This window comes from Drosophila suzukii, chromosome 3, assembly GCF_043229965.1.
Source record: "Drosophila suzukii chromosome 3, CBGP_Dsuzu_IsoJpt1.0, whole genome shotgun sequence".
In the NCBI taxonomy this organism is placed as follows: Eukaryota; Metazoa; Arthropoda; class Insecta; order Diptera; family Drosophilidae; genus Drosophila; species Drosophila suzukii.
Genome location: NC_092082.1, coordinates 47,143,420 through 47,164,120, shown reverse-complemented (window position 1 = coordinate 47,164,120; position 20,701 = coordinate 47,143,420). Strand labels below are relative to the sequence as shown.

At 35.6% G+C, this 20,701-nt stretch overlaps 1 protein-coding gene across 1 annotated transcript in view; it reads left to right on the top strand.

The window, feature by feature from the left end:
• Window positions 1–20,701, top strand: part of LOC139352805 (uncharacterized) — a 79,837-nt gene that overhangs the window by 59,112 nt on the left and 24 nt on the right. The window contains exon 2 of the mRNA XM_070995438.1: window positions 17,177–20,630. Coding sequence (XP_070851539.1) covers window positions 17,177–20,630 — 3,454 coding nt within the window. The remainder of the gene's footprint in view (window positions 1–17,176; window positions 20,631–20,701) is intronic.

Here is a 20,701-nt window from a genome sequence, read left to right as displayed (position 1 = left end):
TGGGCTTGTGGAATGATAATGTTGTAATCTGCATTAATATATATAACTTTAAAGGTAGTAAAAAATATGACCGTTTTTATGTCACTGATTTTAGTTTTCCGAAGGTTTACTGAAATGGTCCTTCTTTCCATCTTTAAAAGCCCATAAATTGGTTAAGGGGACTCGGATTTCGATATGGCATACCTTTATGTGCTTGTGAAATGATTATACTGTTATCCGCACTTAAACATTTAACTTTAAAGGTCGTTAAAAATATGACCGTTCATATGTCATTGATTTTTATTTTCGAAGGTTTACTGAAATGGGCCTTCTTTCCATCTTTAAAAGCCCATAAATTGGTTAAAAGGACTCGGATTTCGATATGGCATACCTTTATGTGCTTGTGAAATGATTATACTGTTATCCGCACTTAAACATTTAACTTTAAAGGTAGTTAAAAATATGACCGTTCAGATGTCATTGATTTTAACTTTCGAAGGTTTACTGAAATGGGCCTTCTTTCCATCTTTAAAAGCCCATAACTTGGTCAAATGAACTCGGATTTCGATATGGCACACCTTTGTGGGCTTGTGGTATGATTATGTTGTTATCTGCACTAATATATAAAACTTTAAAGGTAGTACAAAATATGACCGTTTTTATGTCATTGATTTTCATTTTGCGAAGGTTTACTGATTGATTTTAATTTTGCGAAGGCTTACAGAAATGGGCCTTCTTTCTATCTTTAAAGGCCCATAGCTTGGTCAAATGAACTCGGATTTCGATATGGCATACGTTTATGTGCTTGTGGAATGATAATGTTGTTATCTGCATTAATATATATAACTTTAAAGGTTGTAAAAAATATGACCGTTGTTATGTCATTGATTTTAATTTTGCGAAGGTTTACTGAAATGGGCCTTCTTTCCATTTTTAAAAGCCCATAACTTGGTCAAATGAACTCGGACTTCGATATGGCACACCTTTGTGGGCTTGTGGAATGATAATGTTGTTATCTGCATTAATATATATAACTTTAAAGGTAGTAAAAAATATGATCGTTTTTATGTCACTGATTTTAGTTTTGCGAAGGTTTACTGAAATGGTCCTTCTTTCCATCTTTAAAAGCCCAATTAATTGGTTAAGGGGACTCGGATTTCGATATGGCATACCTTTATGTGCTTGTGAAATGATTATACTGTTATCCGCACTTAAACATTTAACTTTAAAGGTCGTTAAAAATATGACCGTTCATATGTCATTGATTTTTATTTTCGAAGGTTTACTGAAATGGGCCTTCTTTCCATCTTTAAAAGCCCATAAATTGGTTAAGGGGACTCGGATTTCGATATGGCATACCTTTATGTGCTTGTGAAATGATTATACTGTTATCCGCACTTAAACATTTAACTTTAAAGGTCGTTAAAAATATGACCGTTCATATGTCATTGATTTTTATTTTCGAAGGTTTACTGAAATGGGCCTTCTTTCCATCTTTAAAAGCCCATAACTTTGTCAAATGAACTCGGATTTCGATAAGGCATACCTTTATGGGCTTGTGATTTTATTTTGCAAAGGTTTACTGAAATGGGCCTTCTTTCCATCTTTAAAAGCTCATAAATTTGTTAAAATGACTCGGACTTCGATATGGCCTACCTTTATGTGCTTGTGGAATGATTATACTGTTATCCGCACTTAAACATTTAAGTTTAAAGGTAGTTAAAAATAAGACCGTTCATATGTCAATGATTTTTATTTTCGAAGGTTTACTGAAATGGGCCTTCTTTCCATCTTTAAAATCCCATAACTTGGTCAAATGAACTCGGATTTCGATATGGCACACCTTTGTGGGCTTGGTATGATTATGTTGTTATCTGCACTGATATATATAACACTTTAAAGGTAGTAAAAAATATGACCGTTTTTATATCATTGATTTTAATTTTGCGAAGGTTTACTGATTGATTTTAGTTTTGCGAAGGTTTACTGAAATGGGTCTTCTTTCCATTTTTAAAAGCCCATAACTTGGTCAAATGAACTCGGACTTCGATGTGACATACCTTTATGGGCTTGTGATTTAATTTTGCAAAGGTTTACTGAAATGGGCCTTCTTTCCATCTTTAAAAGCCCATAACTTGGTTAAAAGAACTCGGATTTCGATATGGCATACCTTTATGGGCTTGTGGAATGATAATGTTGTTATCTGCATTAATATATATAACCTTAAAGGTATTAAAAAATATGACCGTTTTTATGTCATTGATTTTAATTTTGCGAAGGTTTACTGAAATGGGCCTTCTTTCCATTTTTAAAAGCCCATAACTTGGTCAAATGAACTCGGATTTCGATGTGGCATACCTTTATGGGCTTCTGATTTAATTTTGCAAAGGTTTACTGAAATGGGCCTTCTTTCCATCTTTAAAAGCCCATAACTTGGTCAAAAGGACTCGGATTTCGATATGGCATACCTTTATGTGCTTGTGGAATGATTATACTGTTATCCGCACTTAAACATTTAACTTTAAAGGAAGTTAAAAATATGACCGTTTTTATGTCATTGATTTTAATTTTGCGAAGGTTTACTGAAATGGGCCTTCTTTCCATCTTTAAAAGCCCATAACTTGGTCAAATGAACTCGGATTTCGATATATCACACCTTTGTGGGCTTGTGGAATGATTATGTTGTTATCTGCATTAATATATAAAACTTTAAAGGTAGTACAAAATATGTTCGTTTTTATGTCATTGATTTTAATCTTGCGAAGGTTTACTTAAATGGGACTTCTTTCCATTTTTACAAGTTCATAACTTGGTCAAATGAACTCGGATTTCGATATGGTATACCTTTATGGTCTTGTGGAATGATTATGTTGTTTTCTGCATTAAAATATATAATTTTAAAGGTAGTAAAAAATGTGACCGTTTTAATGTCACTGATTTTAATTTGGCGAAGGTTTACTGAAATAGGCCTTTTTTCCATCTTTAAAAGCCCATAACTTGGTTAAATGAACTCGGATTTCGATATGGCGTACCTTTATGGACTTGTGGAATGATTATGTTGTTATCTGCATTAAAATATATAACATTAAAGGCAGTAAAAAATATGACCGTTTTTATGTCATTGATTTTAATTTTGCGAAGGTTTACTGAAATGGGCCTTCTTTCCATCTTTAAAAGCCCATAACTTGGTCAAAAGGACTCGGATTTCGATATGGCATACCTTTATGTGCTTGTGGAATGATTATACTGTATTCCGTACTTAAACATTTAACTTTAAAGGTAGTAAAAAATATGACCGTTTTTATGTCATTGATTTTAATTTTCGAAGGTTTACTGAAATGGGCCTTCTTTCCATCTTTAAAAGCCCATAACTTGGTCAAATGAACTCGGATTTCGATATGGCACACCTTTGTGGGCTTGTGGTATGTTGTTATCTGCACTAATATATAAAACTTTAAAGGTAGTAAAAAATATGACCGTTTTTATGTCATTGATTTTCATTTTGCGAAGGTTTACTGATTGATTTTAATTTTGCGAAGGCTTACAGAAATGGGCCTTCTTTCTATCTTTAAAAGCCCATAGCTTGGTCAAATGAGCTCGGATTTCGTTATGGCATACCTTTATGGTCTTGTAAAATGATTATGTTGTTATTTGCATTAAAATATATAACTTTAAGGGTATTAAAAAAAAAATGTTCGTTTTTATGTCACTGATTTTAATTTTGCGAAGGTTTACTTAAATGGGCCTTCTTTCCATTTTTACAAGCCCATAACTTGGTCAAATGAACTCGGATTTCGATATGGCACACCTTTGTGGAATGATAATGTTGTTATCTGCATTAATATATATAACTTTAAAGGTAGTAAAAAATATGATCGTTTTTATGTCACTGATTTTAGTTTTGCGAAGGTTTACTGAAATGGTCCTTCTTTCCATCTTTAAAAGCCCATAAATTGGTTAAGGGGACTCGGATTTCGATATGGCATACCTTTATGTGCTTGTGAAATGATTATACTGTTATCCGCACTTAAACATTTAACTTTAAAGGTCGTTAAAAATATGACCGTTCATATGTCATTGATTTTTATTTTCGAAGGCTTACTGAAATGGGCCTTCTTTCCATCTTTAAAAGCCCATAACTTGGTCAAATGAACTCGGATTTCGATAAGGCATACCTTTATGGGCTTGTGATTTTATTTTGCAAAGGTTTACTGAAATGGGCCTTCTTTCCATCTTTAAAAGCTCATAAATTTGTTAAAATGACTCGGATTTCGATATGGCCTACCTTTATGTGCTTGTGGAATGATTATACTGTTATCCGCACTTAAACATTTAAGTTTAAAGGTAGTTAAAAATAAGACCGTTCATATGTCAATGATTTTTATTTTCGAAGGTTTACTGAAATGGGCCTTCTTTCCATCTTTAAAATCCCATAACTTGGTCAAATGAACTCGGATTTCGATATGGCACACCTTTGTGGGCTTGGTATGATTATGTTGTTATCTGCACTGATATATATAACACTTTAAAGGTAGTAAAAAATATGACCGTTTTTATATCATTGATTTTAATTTTGCGAAGGTTTACTGATTGATTTTAGTTTTGCGAAGGTTTACTGAAATGGGTCTTCTTTCCATTTTTAAAAGCCCATAACTTGGTCAAATGAACTCGGATTTCGATGTGACATACCTTTATGGGCTTGTGATTTAATTTTGCAAAGGTTTACTGAAATGGGCCTTCTTTCCATCTTTAAAAGCCCATAACTTGGTTAAAAGGACTCGGATTTCGATATGGCATACCTTTATGGGCTTGTGGAATGATAATGTTGTTATCTGCATTAATATATATAACCTTAAAGGTATTAAAAAATATGACCGTTTTTATGTCATTGATTTTAATTTTGCGAAGGTTTACTGAAATGGGCCTTCTTTCCATTTTTAAAAGCCCATAACTTGGTCAAATGAACTCGGATTTCGATGTGGCATACCTTTATGGGCTTCTGATTCAATTTTGCAAAGGTTTACTGAAATGGGCCTTCTTTCCATCTTTAAAAGCCCATAACTTGGTCAAAAGGACTCGGATTTCGATATGGCATACCTTTATGTGCTTGTGGAATGATTATACTGTTATCCGCACTTAAACATTTAACTTTAAAGGAAGTTAAAAATATGACCGTTTTTATGTCATTGATTTTAATTTTGCGAAGGTTTACTGAAATGGGCCTTCTTTCCATCTTTAAAAGCCCATAACTTGGTCAAATGAACTCGGATTTCGATATATCACACCTTTGTGGGCTTGTGGAATGATTATGTTGTTATCTGCATTAATATATAAAACTTTAAAGGTAGTACAAAATATGTTCGTTTTTATGTCATTGATTTTAATCTTGCGAAGGTTTACTTAAATGGGACTTCTTTCCATTTTTACAAGTTCATAACTTGGTCAAATGAACTCGGATTTCGATATGGTATACTTTTATGGTCTTGTGGAATGATTATGTTGTTTTCTGCATTAAAATATATAATTTTAAAGGTAGTAAAAAATGTGACCGTTTTAATGTCACTGATTTTAATTTGGCGAAGGTTTACTGAAATAGGCCTTCTTTCCATCTTTAAAAGCCCATAACTTGGTTAAATGAACTCGGATTTCGATATGGAGTACCTTTATGGACTTGTGGAATGATTATGTTGTTATCTGCATTAAAATATATAACATTAAAGGCAGTAAAAAATATGACCGTTTTTATGTCATTGATTTTAATTTTGCGAAGGTTTACTGAAATGGGCCTTCTTTCCATCTTTAAAAGCCCATAACTTGGTCAAAAGGACTCGGATTTCGATATGGCATACCTTTATGTGCTTGTGGAATGATTATACTGTATTCCGTACTTAAACATTTAACTTTAAAGGTAGTAAAAAATATGACCGTTTTTATGTCATTGATTTTAATTTTTGAAGGTTTACTGAAATGGGCCTTCTTTCCATCTTTAAAAGCCCATAACTTGGTCAAATGAACTCGGATTTCGATATGGCACACCTTTGTGGGCTTGTGGTATGTTGTTATCTGCACTAATATATAAAACTTTAAAGGTAGTAAAAAATATGACCGTTTTTATGTCATTGATTTTCATTTTGCGAAGGTTTACTGATTGATTTTAATTTTGCGAAGGCTTACAGAAATGGGCCTTCTTTCTATCTTTAAAAGCCCATAGCTTGGTCAAATGAGCTCGGATTTCGTTATGGCATACCTTTATGGTCTTGTAAAATGATTATGTTGTTATCTGCATTAAAATATATAACTTTAAGGGTATTAAAAAAAAAATGTTCGTTTTTATGTCACTGATTTTAATTTTGCGAAGGTTTACTTAAATGGGCCTTCTTTCCATTTTTACAAGCCCATAACTTGGTCAAATGAACTCGGATTTCGATATGGCACACCTTTATTGGCTTGTGGAATGATTATGTTGTTATCTGCACTATTATATAAAACTTTAAAGGTAGTAAAAAATATGACCGTTTTTATGTCATTGATTTTAATTTTGCGAAGGTTTACTGAAATGGGCCTTCCGTCCATCTTTAAAAGCCCATAGCTTGGTCAAAAGGACTCGGATTTCGATATACCTTTATGTGCATACCTTTATGTGCTTGTGAAATGATTATTCTATTATCCGCACTTAAACATTTAACTTTAAAGGTAGTTAAAAATATGACCGTTTTGATGTCATTGATTTTAATTTTGCGAAGGTTTACTGAAATGGGCCTTCTTTCCATCTTTAAAGGCCCATAACTTGGTCAAATGAACTCGGATTTCGATATGGCATACCTTTTTGGGCTTGTAGAATGATTTTGTTCTAGTCTGCATTAAAATATATAACTTTAAAGCTAGTAAAAAATATGACCGATTTTATGTAATTGATTTTAATTTTGCGAAGGTTAACTGAAATGGGCCTTCTTTCCATCTTTAAAAGCCCATAGCTTGGTCAAATGAACTCGGATTTCGATAAGGCATACCTTTATGGGCTTGTGATTTAGTTTTGCAAAGGATTTCGATATGGCACACCTTTGTGGGCTTGTGGAATGATTATGTTGTTATCTGCATTAAAATCTATAACTTTAAAGGTAGTAAAAAATGTGACCGTTTTGATGTCATTGATTTTAATTTTCGAAGGTTTACTGAAATGGGTCTTCTTTCCATCTTTAAAAGACCATAACTTGGTCAAAAGGACTCGGATTTCGATATGGCACGCATTTGTGGGCTTGTGGAAAGATTATGTTGTTATCTGCATTAAAATATATAACGTTAAAGGTGGTAAAAAGTATGACCGTTTTTATGTCATTGATTTTAATTTTGCGAAAGTTTACTGAAATGGGCCTTCTTTTTATCTTTAAATTATCTTTAAAAGCCCATAACTTGGACAAATGAACTCGGATTTCGATATGGCATACCTTTTTGGGCTTGTGGAATGATTTTGTTCTAATCTGTATTAAAATATATAACTTTAAAGGTAGTAAAAAATATGACCGTGTTTATGTCACTGATTTTATTTTTGCGAAGGTTAACTGAAATAGGCCTTCTCTCCATCTTTAAAAGCCCATAACTTGCTCAAATGAACTCGGATCTCGATATGGCATACCTTTATGGGCTTTTGGAATGATTATGTTGTTATCTGCACTAAAATATATAACCTTAAAGGTAGTAAAAAATATGACCGTTTTCATGTCATTGATTTTAATTTTGCGAACGTTTACTGAAATGGGTCTTCTTTCCATCTTTAAAAGCCCATAACTTGGTCAAATGAACTCGGATCTCGATATGGCATACCTTTATGGGCTTGTGGAATGATTATGTTGTTATCTGCATTAAAATATATAACTTTAAAGGTAGTACAAAATCTGACCGGTTTTATGTCATTGATTTTAATTTTGCGAACGTTTACTGAAATGGGCCTTCTTTCCATCTTTAAAAGCCCATATTTGGATTTCGATATGGCATACCTTTTTGGGCTTGTGGAATGATTTTGTTCTAATCTGTATTAAAATATATAACTTTAAAGGTAGTAAAAAATATGACCGTGTTTATGTCACTGATTTTATTTTTTCGAAGGTTAACTGAAATGGGCCTTCTCTCCATCTTTAAAAGCCCATAACTTGCTCAAATGAACTCGGATCTCGATATGGCATACCTTTATGGGCTTGTGGAATGATTATGTTGTTATCTGTATTAAAATTTATAACTTTAAAGGTAGTAAAAAATCTGACCGTTTTTATGTCATTGATTTTAATTTTGCGAACGTTTACTGAAATGGGCCTTCTTTCCATCTTTAAAAGTCCATAACTTGGTCAAATGAACTCGGATTTCGATATGGCATACCTTTGTGGGCCTGTGGAATGATTATCTTGTTATCTGCATTAAAATATATAACCTTAAGGGTAGTAGAAACCATGACCGTTTTTATGTCATTGATTTTAATTTTGCGAACGTTTACTGAAATGGGTAATGGGTCTTCTTTCCATCTTTAAAAGCCCATAACTTGGTCAAAAGGACTCGGATTTCGATATGGCATAACTTTATGTGCTTGTGGAATGATTATTCTGTTATCCGCACTTAAACATTTAACTTTAAAGGTAGTTAAAAATATGACCGTTTTTATGTCATTGATTTTAATTTTGCGAAGGTTTACTGAAATGGGCCTTCTTTCCATCTTTAAAAGCCCATAACTTCGTCAAATGAACTCGGATTTCGATATGGCACACCTTTGTGGGCTTGTGGAATGATTATGTTGTTATCTGCATTAAAATATATAACTTTAAAGCTAGTAAAAAATGTGACCGTTTTGATGTCATTGATTTTAATTTTGCGAAGGTTTACTGAAATGGGCCTTCTTTCCATCTTTAAAGGCCCATAACTTGGTCAAATGAACTCGGATTTCGATATGGCATACCTTTTTGGGCTTGTAGAGTGATTTTGTTCTAGTCTGCATTAAAATATATAACTTTAAAGGTAGTAAAAAATATGACCGATTTTATGTAATTGATTTTAATTTTGCGAAGGTTTACTGAAATTGGCCTTCTTTCCATCTTTAAAAGCCCATAACTTGAACAAATGAACTCGGATTTCGATAAGGCATACCTTTATGGGCTTGTGATTTAATTTTGCAAAGGTTTACTGAAAAGGGCCTTCTTTCTATCTTTAAAAGCCCATAACTTGGTCAAAAGGACTCGGATTTCGATATGGCACAATTTTGTGGGCTTGTGGAATGATTATGTTGTTATCTGCATTAAAATATATAACTTTAAAAGTAGTAAAAAATGTGACCGTTTTGATGTCATTGATTTTAATTTTGCGAAGATTTACTTAAATGGGCCTTCTTTCCATCTTTAAAAGCCCATAACTTGGTCAAATGAACTCGGATTTCGCTAGGGCATACCTTTATGTGCTTGTGGAATGATTATACTGTTATCCGTACTTAAACATTTAACTTTAAAGGTAGTAAAAAATATGGCCGTTTTTATGTCATTGATTTTAATTTTCGAAGGTTTACTGAAACGGGCCTTCTTTCCATCTTTAAAAGCCCATAACTTGGTCAAATGAACTCGGCATAAGGCATACCTTTATGGGCTTGTGATTTAATTTTGCAAAGGTTTACTGAAAAGGGCCTTCTTTCCATCTTTAAAAGCCCATAACTTGGTCAAAAGGACTCGGATTTCGATATGGCATACCTTTATGTGCTTGTGGAATGATTATTCTGTTATCCGCACTTAAACATTTAACTTTAAAGGTAGTTAAAAATATTACCGTTTTTATGTCATTGATTTTAATTTTGCGAAGGTTTACTGAAATGGGCCTTCTTTCCATCTTTAAAAGCCCATAACTTCGTCAAATGAACTCGGATTTCGATATGGCACACCTTTGTGGGCTTGTGGAATGATTATGTTGTTATCTGCATTAAAATATATAACTTTAAAGGTAGTAAAAAATGTGACCGTTTTGATGTCATTGATTTTAATTTTGCGAAGGTTTACTGAAATTGGCCTTCTTTCCATCTTTAAAAGCCCATAACTTGAACAAATGAACTCGGATTTCGATAAGGCATACCTTTATGGGCTTGTGATTTAATTTTGCAAAGGTTTACTGAAAAGGGCCTTCTTTCTATCTTTAAAAGCCCATAACTTGGTCAAAAGGACTCGGATTTCGATATGGCACAATTTTGTGGGCTTGTGGAATGATTATGTTGTTATCTGCATTAAAATATATAACTTTAAAAGTAGTAAAAAATGTGACCGTTTTGATGTCATTGATTTTAATTTTGCGAAGGTTTACTTAAATGGGCCTTCTTTCCATCTTTAAAAGCCCATAACTTGGTCAAATGAACTCGGATTTCGCTAGGGCATACCTTTATGTGCTTGTGGAATGATTATACTGTTATCTGTACTTAAACATTTAACTTTAAAGGTAGTAAAAAATATGGCCGTTTTTATGTCATTGATTTTAATTTTGCGAAGGTTTACTGAAATGGGCCTTCTTTCCATCTTTAAAAGCCCATAACTTGGTCAAATGAACTCGGATTTCGATATGGCACACCTTTGTGGGCTTGTGGAATGATTATGTTGTTATCTGCATTAAAATATATAACTTTAAAGGTAGTAAAAAATGTGACCGTTTTGATGTCATTGATTTTAATTTTGCGAAGGTTTACTGGAATGGGCCTTCTTTCCATCTTCAAAGGCCCATAACTTGGTCAAATAAACTCGGATTTCGATATGGCATACTTTTATGGGCTTGTGGCATGATTATCTTGTTATCTGCATTAAATTATATAACCTTAAAGGTAGTAAAAAATATGACCGCTTTTATGTCATTGATTTTAATTTTGCGAAGGTTTACTGAAATGGGCCTTCTTTCCATCTTTAAAGGCCCATAACTTGGTCAAATGAACTCGGATTTCGATATGGCATACCTTTTTGGGCTTGTAGAATGATTTTGTTCTAGTCTGCATTAAAATATATAACTTTAAAGGTAGTAAAAAATATGACCGATTTTATGTAATTGATTTTAATTTTGCGAAGGTTTACTGAAATTGGCCTTCTTTCCATCTTTAAAAGCCCATAACTTGAACAAATGAATTCGGATTTCGATAAGGCATACCTTTATGGGCTTGTGATTTAATTTTGCAAAGGTTTACTGAAAAGGGCCTTCTTTCTATCTTTAAAAGCCCATAACTTGGTCAAAAGGACTCGGATTTCGATATGGCACAACTTTGTGGGCTTGTGGAATGATTATGTTGTTATCTGCATTAAAATATATAACTTTAAAAGTAGTAAAAAATGTGACCGTTTTGATGTCATTGATTTTAATTTTGCGAAGGTTTACTTAAATGGGCCTTCTTTCCATCTTTAAAAGCCCATAACTTGGTCAAATGAACTCGGATTTCGATAGGGCATACCTTTATGTGCTTGTGGAATGATTATACTGTTATCTGTACTTAAACATTTAACTTTAAAGGTAGTAAAAAATATGGCCGTTTTTATGTCATTGATTTTAATTTTGCGAAGGTTTACTGAAATGGGCCTTTTTTCCATCTTTAAAAGCCCATAACTTGGTCAAATGAACTCGGATTTCGATATGGCACACCTTTGTGGGCTTGTGGAATGATTATGTTGTTATCTGCATTAAAATATATAACTTTAAAGGTTGTAAAAAATGTGACCGTTTTGATGTCATTGATTTTAATTTTGCGAAGGTTTACTGAAATGGGCCTTCTTTCCATCTTTAAAGGCCCATAACTTGGTCAAATGAACTCGGATTTCGATATGGCTTACCTTTTTGGGCTTGTGGAATGATTATACTGTTATCTGTACTTAAACATTTAACTTTAAAGGTAGTAAAAAATATGGCCGTTTTTATGTCATTGATTTTAATTTTGCGAAGGTTTACTGAAATGGGCCTTCTTTCCATCTTTAAAAGCCCATAACTTGGTCAAATGAACTCGGATTTCGATATGGCACACCTTTGTGGGCTTGTGGAATGATTATGTTGTTATCTGCATTAAAATATATAACTTTAAAGGTTGTAAAAAATGTGACCGTTTTGATGTCATTGATTTTAATTTTGCGAAGTTTTACTGAAATGGGCCTTCTTTCCATCTTTAAAGGCCCATAACTTGGTCAAATGAACTCGGATTTCGATATGGCTTACCTTTTTGGGCTTGTAGAATGATTTTGTTCTAGTCTGCAATAAAATATATAACTTTAAAGGTAGTAGAAAATATGACCGATTTTATGTAATTGATTTTAATTTTGCGAAGGTTTACTGAAATGGGCCTTCTTTCCATCTTTAAAAGCCGATAACATGGTCAAATGAACTCGGATTTCGATAAGGCATACCTTTATGGGCTTGTGATTTAATTTTGCAAAGGTTTACTGAAAAGGGCCTTCTTTCCATCTTTAAAAGCCCATAACTTGATCAAAAGGACTCGGATTTCGATATGGCACAACTTTGTGGGCTTGTGGAATGATTATGTTGTTATCTGCATTAAAATATATTACTTTAAAGGTAGTAAAAAATGTGACCGTTTTGATGTCATTGATTTTAATTTTGCGAAGGTTTACTTAAATGGGCCTTCTTTCCATCTTTAAAAGCCCATAACTTGGTCAAATGAACTCGGATTTCGATAGGGCATACCTTTATGTGCTTGTGGAATGATTATACTGTTATCCGTACTTAAACATTTAACTTTAAAGGTAGTAAAAAATATGGCCGTTTTTATGTCATTGATTTTAATTTTCGAAGGTTTACTGAAACGGGCCTTCTTTCCATCTTTAAAAGCCCATAACTTGGTCAAATGAACTCGGCATAAGGCATACCTTTATGGGCTTGTGATTTAATTTTGCAAAGGTTTACTGAAAAGGGCCTTCTTTCCATCTTTAAAAGCCCATAACTTGGTCAAAAGGACTCGGATTTCGATATGGCATACGTTTATGTGCTTGTGGAATGATTATACTGTTATCCACACCTAAACATTTAACTTTAAAGGTAGTTAAAAATATGACGGTTTTTATGTCATTGATTTTAATTTTCGAAGGTTTACTGAAATGGGCCTTCTTTCCATCTTTAAAAGCCCATAACTTGGTCAAATGAACTCGGACTTCGATATGGCACACCTTTGTGGGCTTGTGGTATGATTATGTTGTTATCTGCACTAATATATAAAACTTTAAAGGTAGTAAAAAATATGACCGTTTTAATGACATTGATTTTCATTTTGCGAAGGTTTACTGATTGATTTTAATTTTGCGAAGGCTTACAGAAATGGGCCTTCTTTCTATCTTTAAAAGCCCATAACTTGGTCAAATGAACTCGGATTTCGTTATGTCATACCTTTATGGTTTTGTGGAATGATTATGTTGTTATCTGCATTAAAATTTATAACTTTAAAGGTAGTAAAAAATGTGACCGTTTTGATGTCATTGATTTAAATTTTGCGAAGGTTTACTTAAATGGGCCTTCTTTCCATCTTTAAAAGCCCATAACTTGGTCAAATGAACTCGGATTTCGATAGGGCATACCTTTATGTGCTTGTGGAATGATTATACTGTTATACGTACTTAAACATTTAACTTTAAAGGTAGTAAAAAATATGGCCGTTTTTATGTCATTGATTTTAATTTTCGAACGTTTACTGAAATGGGCCTTCTTTCCATCTTTAAAAGCCCATAACTTGGTCAAATGAACTCGGATTTCGATATGGCACAACTTTGTGGGCTTGTGGAATGATTATACTGTTATCCGTGCTTAAACATTTAACTTTAAAGGTAGTAAAAAATATGGCCGTTTTTATGTCATTGATTTTAATTTTCGAAGGTTTACTGAAACGGGCCTTCTTTCCATCGTTAAAAGCCCATAACTTGGTCAAACGAACTCGGATTTCGATAAGGCATACCTTTATGGGCTTGTGATTTAATTTTGCAAAGGTTTACTGAAAAGGGCCTTCTTTCCATCTTTAAAAGCCCATAACTTGGTCAAAAGGACTCGGATTTCGATATGGCATACGTTTATGTGCTTGTGGAATGATTATGCTGTTATCCACACCTAAACATTTAACTTTAAAGGTAGTTAAAAATATGACCGTTTTTATGTCATTGATTTTAATTTTCAAAGGTTTACTGAAATGGGCCTCCTTTCCATTTTTAAACCCATAACTTGGTCAAATGAACTCGGATTTCGATATGGCACACCTTTGTGGGCTTGTGGTATGATTATGTTGTTATCTGCACTAATATATAAAACTTTAAAGGTAGTAAAAAATATGACCGTTTTTATGTCATTGATTTTCATTTTGCGAAGGTTTACTGATTGATTTTAATTTTGCGAAGGCTTACAGAAATGGGCCTTCTTTCTATCTTTAAAAGCCCATAACTTGGTCAAATGAACTCGGATTTCGTTATGGCATACCTTTATGGTCTTGTGGAATGATTATGTTGTTATCTGCATTAAAATATATAACTTTAAAGGTAGTAAAAAATGTGACCGTTTTGATGTCATTGATTTTAATTTTGCGAAGGTTTACTGATTGATTTTAATTTTGCGAAGGCTTACAGAAATGGGCCTTCTTTCTATCTTTAAAAGCCCATAACTTGGTCAAATGAACTCGGATTTCGATAAGGCATACCTTTATGGGCTTGTGATTTAATTTTGCAAAGGTTTACTGAAAAGGTCCTTCTTTCCATTTTTAAAAGCCCATAACTTCGTCAAAAGGACTCGGATTTCGATATGGCATACGTTTATGTGCTTGTGGAATGATTATACTGTTATCCACACCTTAACATTTAACTTTAAAGGTAGTTAAAAATATGACCGTTTTTATGTCATTGATTTTAATTTTCGAAGGTTTACTGAAATGGGCCTTCTTTCCATCTTTAAAAGCCCATAACTTGGTCAAATGAACTCGGATTTCAATATGGCACGCCTTTGTGGGCTTGTGGTATGATTATGTTGTTATCTGCACTAATTTATAAAACTCTAAAGGTAGTAAAAAATATGACCGTTTTTATGTCATTGATTTTCATTTTGCAAAGGTTTACTGATTGATTTTAATTTTGCGAAGGCTTACAGAAATGGGCCTTCTTTCTATCTTTAAAATTCCATAACTTGGTCAAATGAACTCGGATTTCGATAGGGCATACCTTTATGTGCTTGTGGATTGATTATACTGTTATCCGTACTTAAACATTTAACTTTAAAGGTAGTAAAAAATATGGCCGTTTTTATGTCATTGATTTTAATTTTCGAAGGTTTACTGAAATGGGCCTTCTTTCCATCTTTAAAAGCCCATAACTTGGTCAAATGAACTCGGATTTCGATATGGCACACCTTTGTGGGCTTGTGGAATGATTATGTTGTTATCTGCATTAAAATATATAACTTTAAAGGTAGTAAAAAATGTGACCGTTTTGATGTCATTGATTTTAATTTTGCGAAGGTTTACTGAAATGGGCCTTCATTGCATCTTTAAAGGCCCATAACTTGGTCAAATGAACTCGGATTTCGATTTGGCATACCTTTTTGGGCTTGTAGAATGATTTTGTTCTAGTCTGCATTAAAATATATAACTTTAAAGGTAGTAAAAAATATGACCGATTTTATGTAATTGATTTTAAATTTGCGAAGGTTTACTGAAATGGGCCTTCTTTCCATCTTTAAAAGCCCATAACTTGGTCAAATGAACTCGGATTTCGATAAGGCATACCTTTATGGGCTTGTGATTTAATTTTGCAAAGGTTTACTGAAAAGGGCCTTCTTTCCATCTTTAAAAGCCCATAACTTGGTCAAAAGGACTCGGATTTCGATATGGCACAGTTTTGTGGGCCTGTGGAATGATTATGTTGTTATCTACATTAAAATATATAACTTTAAAGGTAGTAAAAAATGTGACCGTTTTGATGTCATTGATTTTAATTTTGCGAAGGTTTACTTAAATGGGCCTTCATTCCATCTTTAAAAGCCCATAACTTGGTCAAATGAACTCGGATTTCGATAGGGCATACCTTTATGTCCTTGTGAAATGATTATACTGTTATCCGCACCTAAACATTTAACTTTAAAGGTAGTTAAAAATATGACCGTTTTTATGTCATTGATTTTAATTTTCGAAGGTTTACTGAAATGGGCCTTCTTTCCATCTTTAAAAGCCCATAACTTGGTCAAATGAACTCGGATTTCGATATGGCACACCTTTGTGGGCTTGTGGTATGATTATGTTGTTATCTGCACTAATATATAAAACTTTAAAGGTAGTAAAAAATATGACCGTTTTTATGTCATTGATTTTAATTTTCGAAGGTTTACTGAAATGGGCCTTCTTTCCATCTTTAAAAGCCCATAACTTGGTCAAATGAACTCGGATTTCGATATGGCACACCTTTGTGGGCTTGTGGAATGATTATGTTGTTATCTGCATTAAAATATATAACTTTAAAGGTAGTAAAAAATGTGACCGTTTTGATGTCATTGATTTTAATTTTGCGAAAGTATACTGAAATGGGCCTTCTTTCCATCTTTAAAATCCCATAACTTGGTCAAATGAACTCGGATTTCGATAGGGCACACCTTTATGTGCTTGTGGAATGATTATACTGTTATCCGTACTTAAACATTTAACTTTAAAGGTAGTAAAAAATATGACCGTTTTTATGTCATTGATTTTAATTTTCGAAGGTTTACTGAAATGGGCCTTTTTTCCATCTTTAAAAGCCCATAACTTGGTCAAATGAACTCGGATTTCGATAAGGCATACCTTTATGGGCTTGTGATTTAATTTTGAAAAGGTTTACTGAAAAGGGCCTTCTTTCCATCTTTAAAAGCCCATAGCTTGTGTTCCTGAACGGTTGCAGTCTTTACTAATCTCTCATTATTAGGCGCATAATGCCATCTCTATCCTATGTACTATAATATCGATATACAGATATATATACCATTTTTCGATTCTGGCAACGCTGCTACGACAGCGTCTTTTTGTGAAATTCATATCAGTATCAAATAGGCTTCGAAACCGTCAAGAATAAAAATTACATACAGTCCACACAAATCGTTTATATTTCTAACCATATTGCTGGTCCATCGTTCCGGATTCTTGGACAGTTTTGAAGTGCTTTGATTCTCAATTGGTAATTGTTTGCTATGGAACAATTAAAATCATTAGTGAAAAGCCGTGCCAGACTCAAGGCCAATATCACACGTGTCTTGGCATGGGCTGAACACACGGAGATTGCTACACACACAGAGATCACCACACGGATAGATCTTCTCAACGAAGTTTGGAAGGAGTTCAACCAGTTTAGCGATTGCATTGCGCTTCACGAGGAAGTGGAAGGCTATGTCGATCCGGAGATCGACAATGCGGTCTACGAAGCAAAATACCTAAGGGCAAGCGCTATTCTCAAGGAAAGGAGTAATGATCTACAACCGGGGACATCTACAAGCGGTGCGAGTGGCAGCAACGGGCTACACTCACACAACGATGCAATCTTGAACTTGCTGCAACAAAACCAACAACTATTCGAGCGACTTGCTGTAAGTCAGAACACACCGAACACGCCTGATCATGATGGTGGTGACGTAACATTAGCGAATTCTCGGAACTCGGTACTCACGGCGAATTCAAATCTGAGCGAATTGCCTAAAATTCAAATCAAACGGTTCTCGGGCAACTACACAGAGTGGCCATCCTTTCAAGACATATATGAAAGCACAATTCATAACAAACAGCATTTGTCCAACACCCAGAAGTTCCATTACTTAAAAACACTACTCGTTGATGAGGCTGCCAACTTGGTTCGACACTTGGCAATTACGGACACGGCTTACAACACTGCATGGGAACGTCTTAAGGAAAGATACAATCGTCCACGGCACATTGTAAACTCGTTTTTGGAACAGTTTATGAGCCTGCCAACAACTACAAAGATCGATGCAACAGTTCTACGGAAGGTTTCGGACGGAGCAAACGAAATTGTTCGTGGATTGGATGCGGCGAATCAGACGGGACGCGACTGTTGGATCATATATCTAGCCCTAGAGAAACTTGACGCTGACACACGGCGCAGGTGGATTGAGCGCAGCATGGAGACCGATTCGCCCACTCTAGAGGAATTCTTCAAGTTTCTCGATTCTCGCTGCGAGGAACTGGAGCTGAGCAAAAGGGAGCTTGCGACTGGAAGCAAGACAACAACACATCCTGAAAAGCCAAAACGGATCACACAATCGATGGTTGCGGTTGAAAGTAGTGGCTGCACCAAATGCAGTTCTACAGAACACACTCTATATGGCTGTCAGCAGTTTCTGGATATGTCTGGACTGCAGAGGCGATCATTTGTGAAGGAGAAATCACTATGCTACAACTGCTTGCGACCTGGTCATGGGGTCAACAGGTGCAAGTCAACTTACAAGTGCAGGCAATGCAAAGGAAATCATCACTCCCTTCTTCACGTCCAACCGAATCCACAGGCTAGTGGGAATCTTGCCCAGATAGCGGAGGGAGACGAGCAAAACTTAAGCGCGTCTAACACAAACTCAGTGACACTCAGTCATGTGGCCCAAGGAGCGGGCACCCAAAAGGTTGTATGTGCACAAGGCACTGCAAAATCTACACATCTAACGGAATTCAAACGAAGCATATTACCAACTGCAATGGTGTATGTTAAAAACGCAAAAGGTGACCACGTAACATGTCGCCTTCTATTGGACACAGGATCAGAGCTATCTTATGTATCTGAGCGTTGCATCCAAGCTCTCGGATTGACACGGTCGGCATCACGCATTTTGGTTACGGGAATCTCTTCCGTAAAAGCAGACACTACAAGGGGATGCAGCACGCTGCAAATCAAGTCTCGCATATCTGATGATCGTTTGGTTGTCTATGCCCACGTGCTAGGCAGAATCACCTCATCTCTGGAGCGCCAACATATCGACGCATCGACACTCGAGGTATTTAAGGATCTGCAGCTGGCGGATACACATTTCAACGCAAACACACCAGTAGATATACTATTGGGAAGCGAACACGTATGGTCAGTGTTCACAGGACTAAAGATGTACGACAACAAGGGTAATCTTATCGCTATTTCCTCGGTATTCGGATGGGTAATCACTTCACTCATCACATCGAACGCAAGCAACGCTATTGCACTAACCACAGCAATGGATATCGACAGCACGCTTCAGAAGTTTTGGGAACTGGAGAACGTTCAAAACAACACAAAATTGGAACCGGAAGACGACCAGGTCGAGAAGCACTTTCTCGCCACCCACAGTCGCGATGAAAACGGGAAGTATATCGTGGAACTTCCATTCAACACGGAAAGTCCTGAATTCGGAGAAACTCTACATGGAGCTCTCAGACGTTTCAAATCGGTGGAACGACGACTACAACAAAACGAGCAACTGCGGACACAGTACGTATACTTTATGCGGGAGTATATCAATCTGGGACACATGCGTGAGGTGCCGCCAGAGGAAATCGCTACTGGGAATCACTTCTTTCTTCCCCACCACCCAGTGCTAGGCCGAAAACTGCGAGTGGTCTTTGATGGATCCTTTCGCGACGCCAATGGTAAGGCCTTAAATGACACTCTTTTCACAGGGCCCAGTATCCAGCGCGATCTATTTGCTGTGTGCCTACGCTTTCGAATGTACAAGTTCGCATTCTCAGCGGACATCGTAAAAATGTTCCGCCAAATATGGGTAAACGAAAAGCACAGAAACTATCAGAAGATCGTTTGGAGAGAGGATCCATCCGATCCGATCAAGCACTTCCAATTGTGCACTGTAACCTACGGAACGTCATGTGCACCATTCCTGGCTGTACGAGTGCTGGAACAACTCGCCGTGGATCATCAAGACGAATACCCGAATGGTTCAAAAATCCTACTGGAGGATTTTTATGTAGATGATGTTCTTACCGGGTCAAACAATGAGGATGAACTACGTCGAAACCGAGACGAGTTGATTCAGCTGATGTCGTGCGCAAATCTTGAACTCGGGAAATGGGTATCCAATACCTCATTCATAGAAAAGGATGAAAAGGTTCTCGGACTATACTGGGATCCTGGAAAAGACATTCTAACGTACAACATTGGTCTAGCGGCAAATCCTGACTGCACAAAGAGACAAGTCTTGTCTGACGTTTCCAGGATATTTGATCCTCTCGGACTCTTGGCACCCATTGTAATACAGTTTAAGATTATCTTCCAAAAACTCTGGCTCTTAAACTTGGATTGGGATGACCCGCTCCCAACTAAACTAGCGGACAACTGGCTGAAGTGTAGAGAAGATCTAGACACTCTACAAAAATTCCAACTACCACGCTTCGTTGCCAACGACGCAGACAATATCGAGCTCCACGGATTTTCGGATGCCTCAACCAAGGCGTATGCTGCTGTGGTGTACAGCAGAGTTACAAATGACGACGGATCCATCTCGGTGTCCCTTGTGGCTGCGAAGACAAGGGTGGCGCCACTGAAACAACAATCCTTGCCACGCCTGGAGCTTTGCGCAGCACTTCTTCTAAGCCAACTCATTCGGTCGATCTCTTCTGGATTACGCCACAAGAACATAACTGTTTTTGCCTGGTCCGACTCATCAATAGTGCTGTCCTGGTTATCTTATGCACCAGCCCAACTAAAGACTTTTGTTGGAAACAGAACCTCGGAAATCCTTGACACTATTC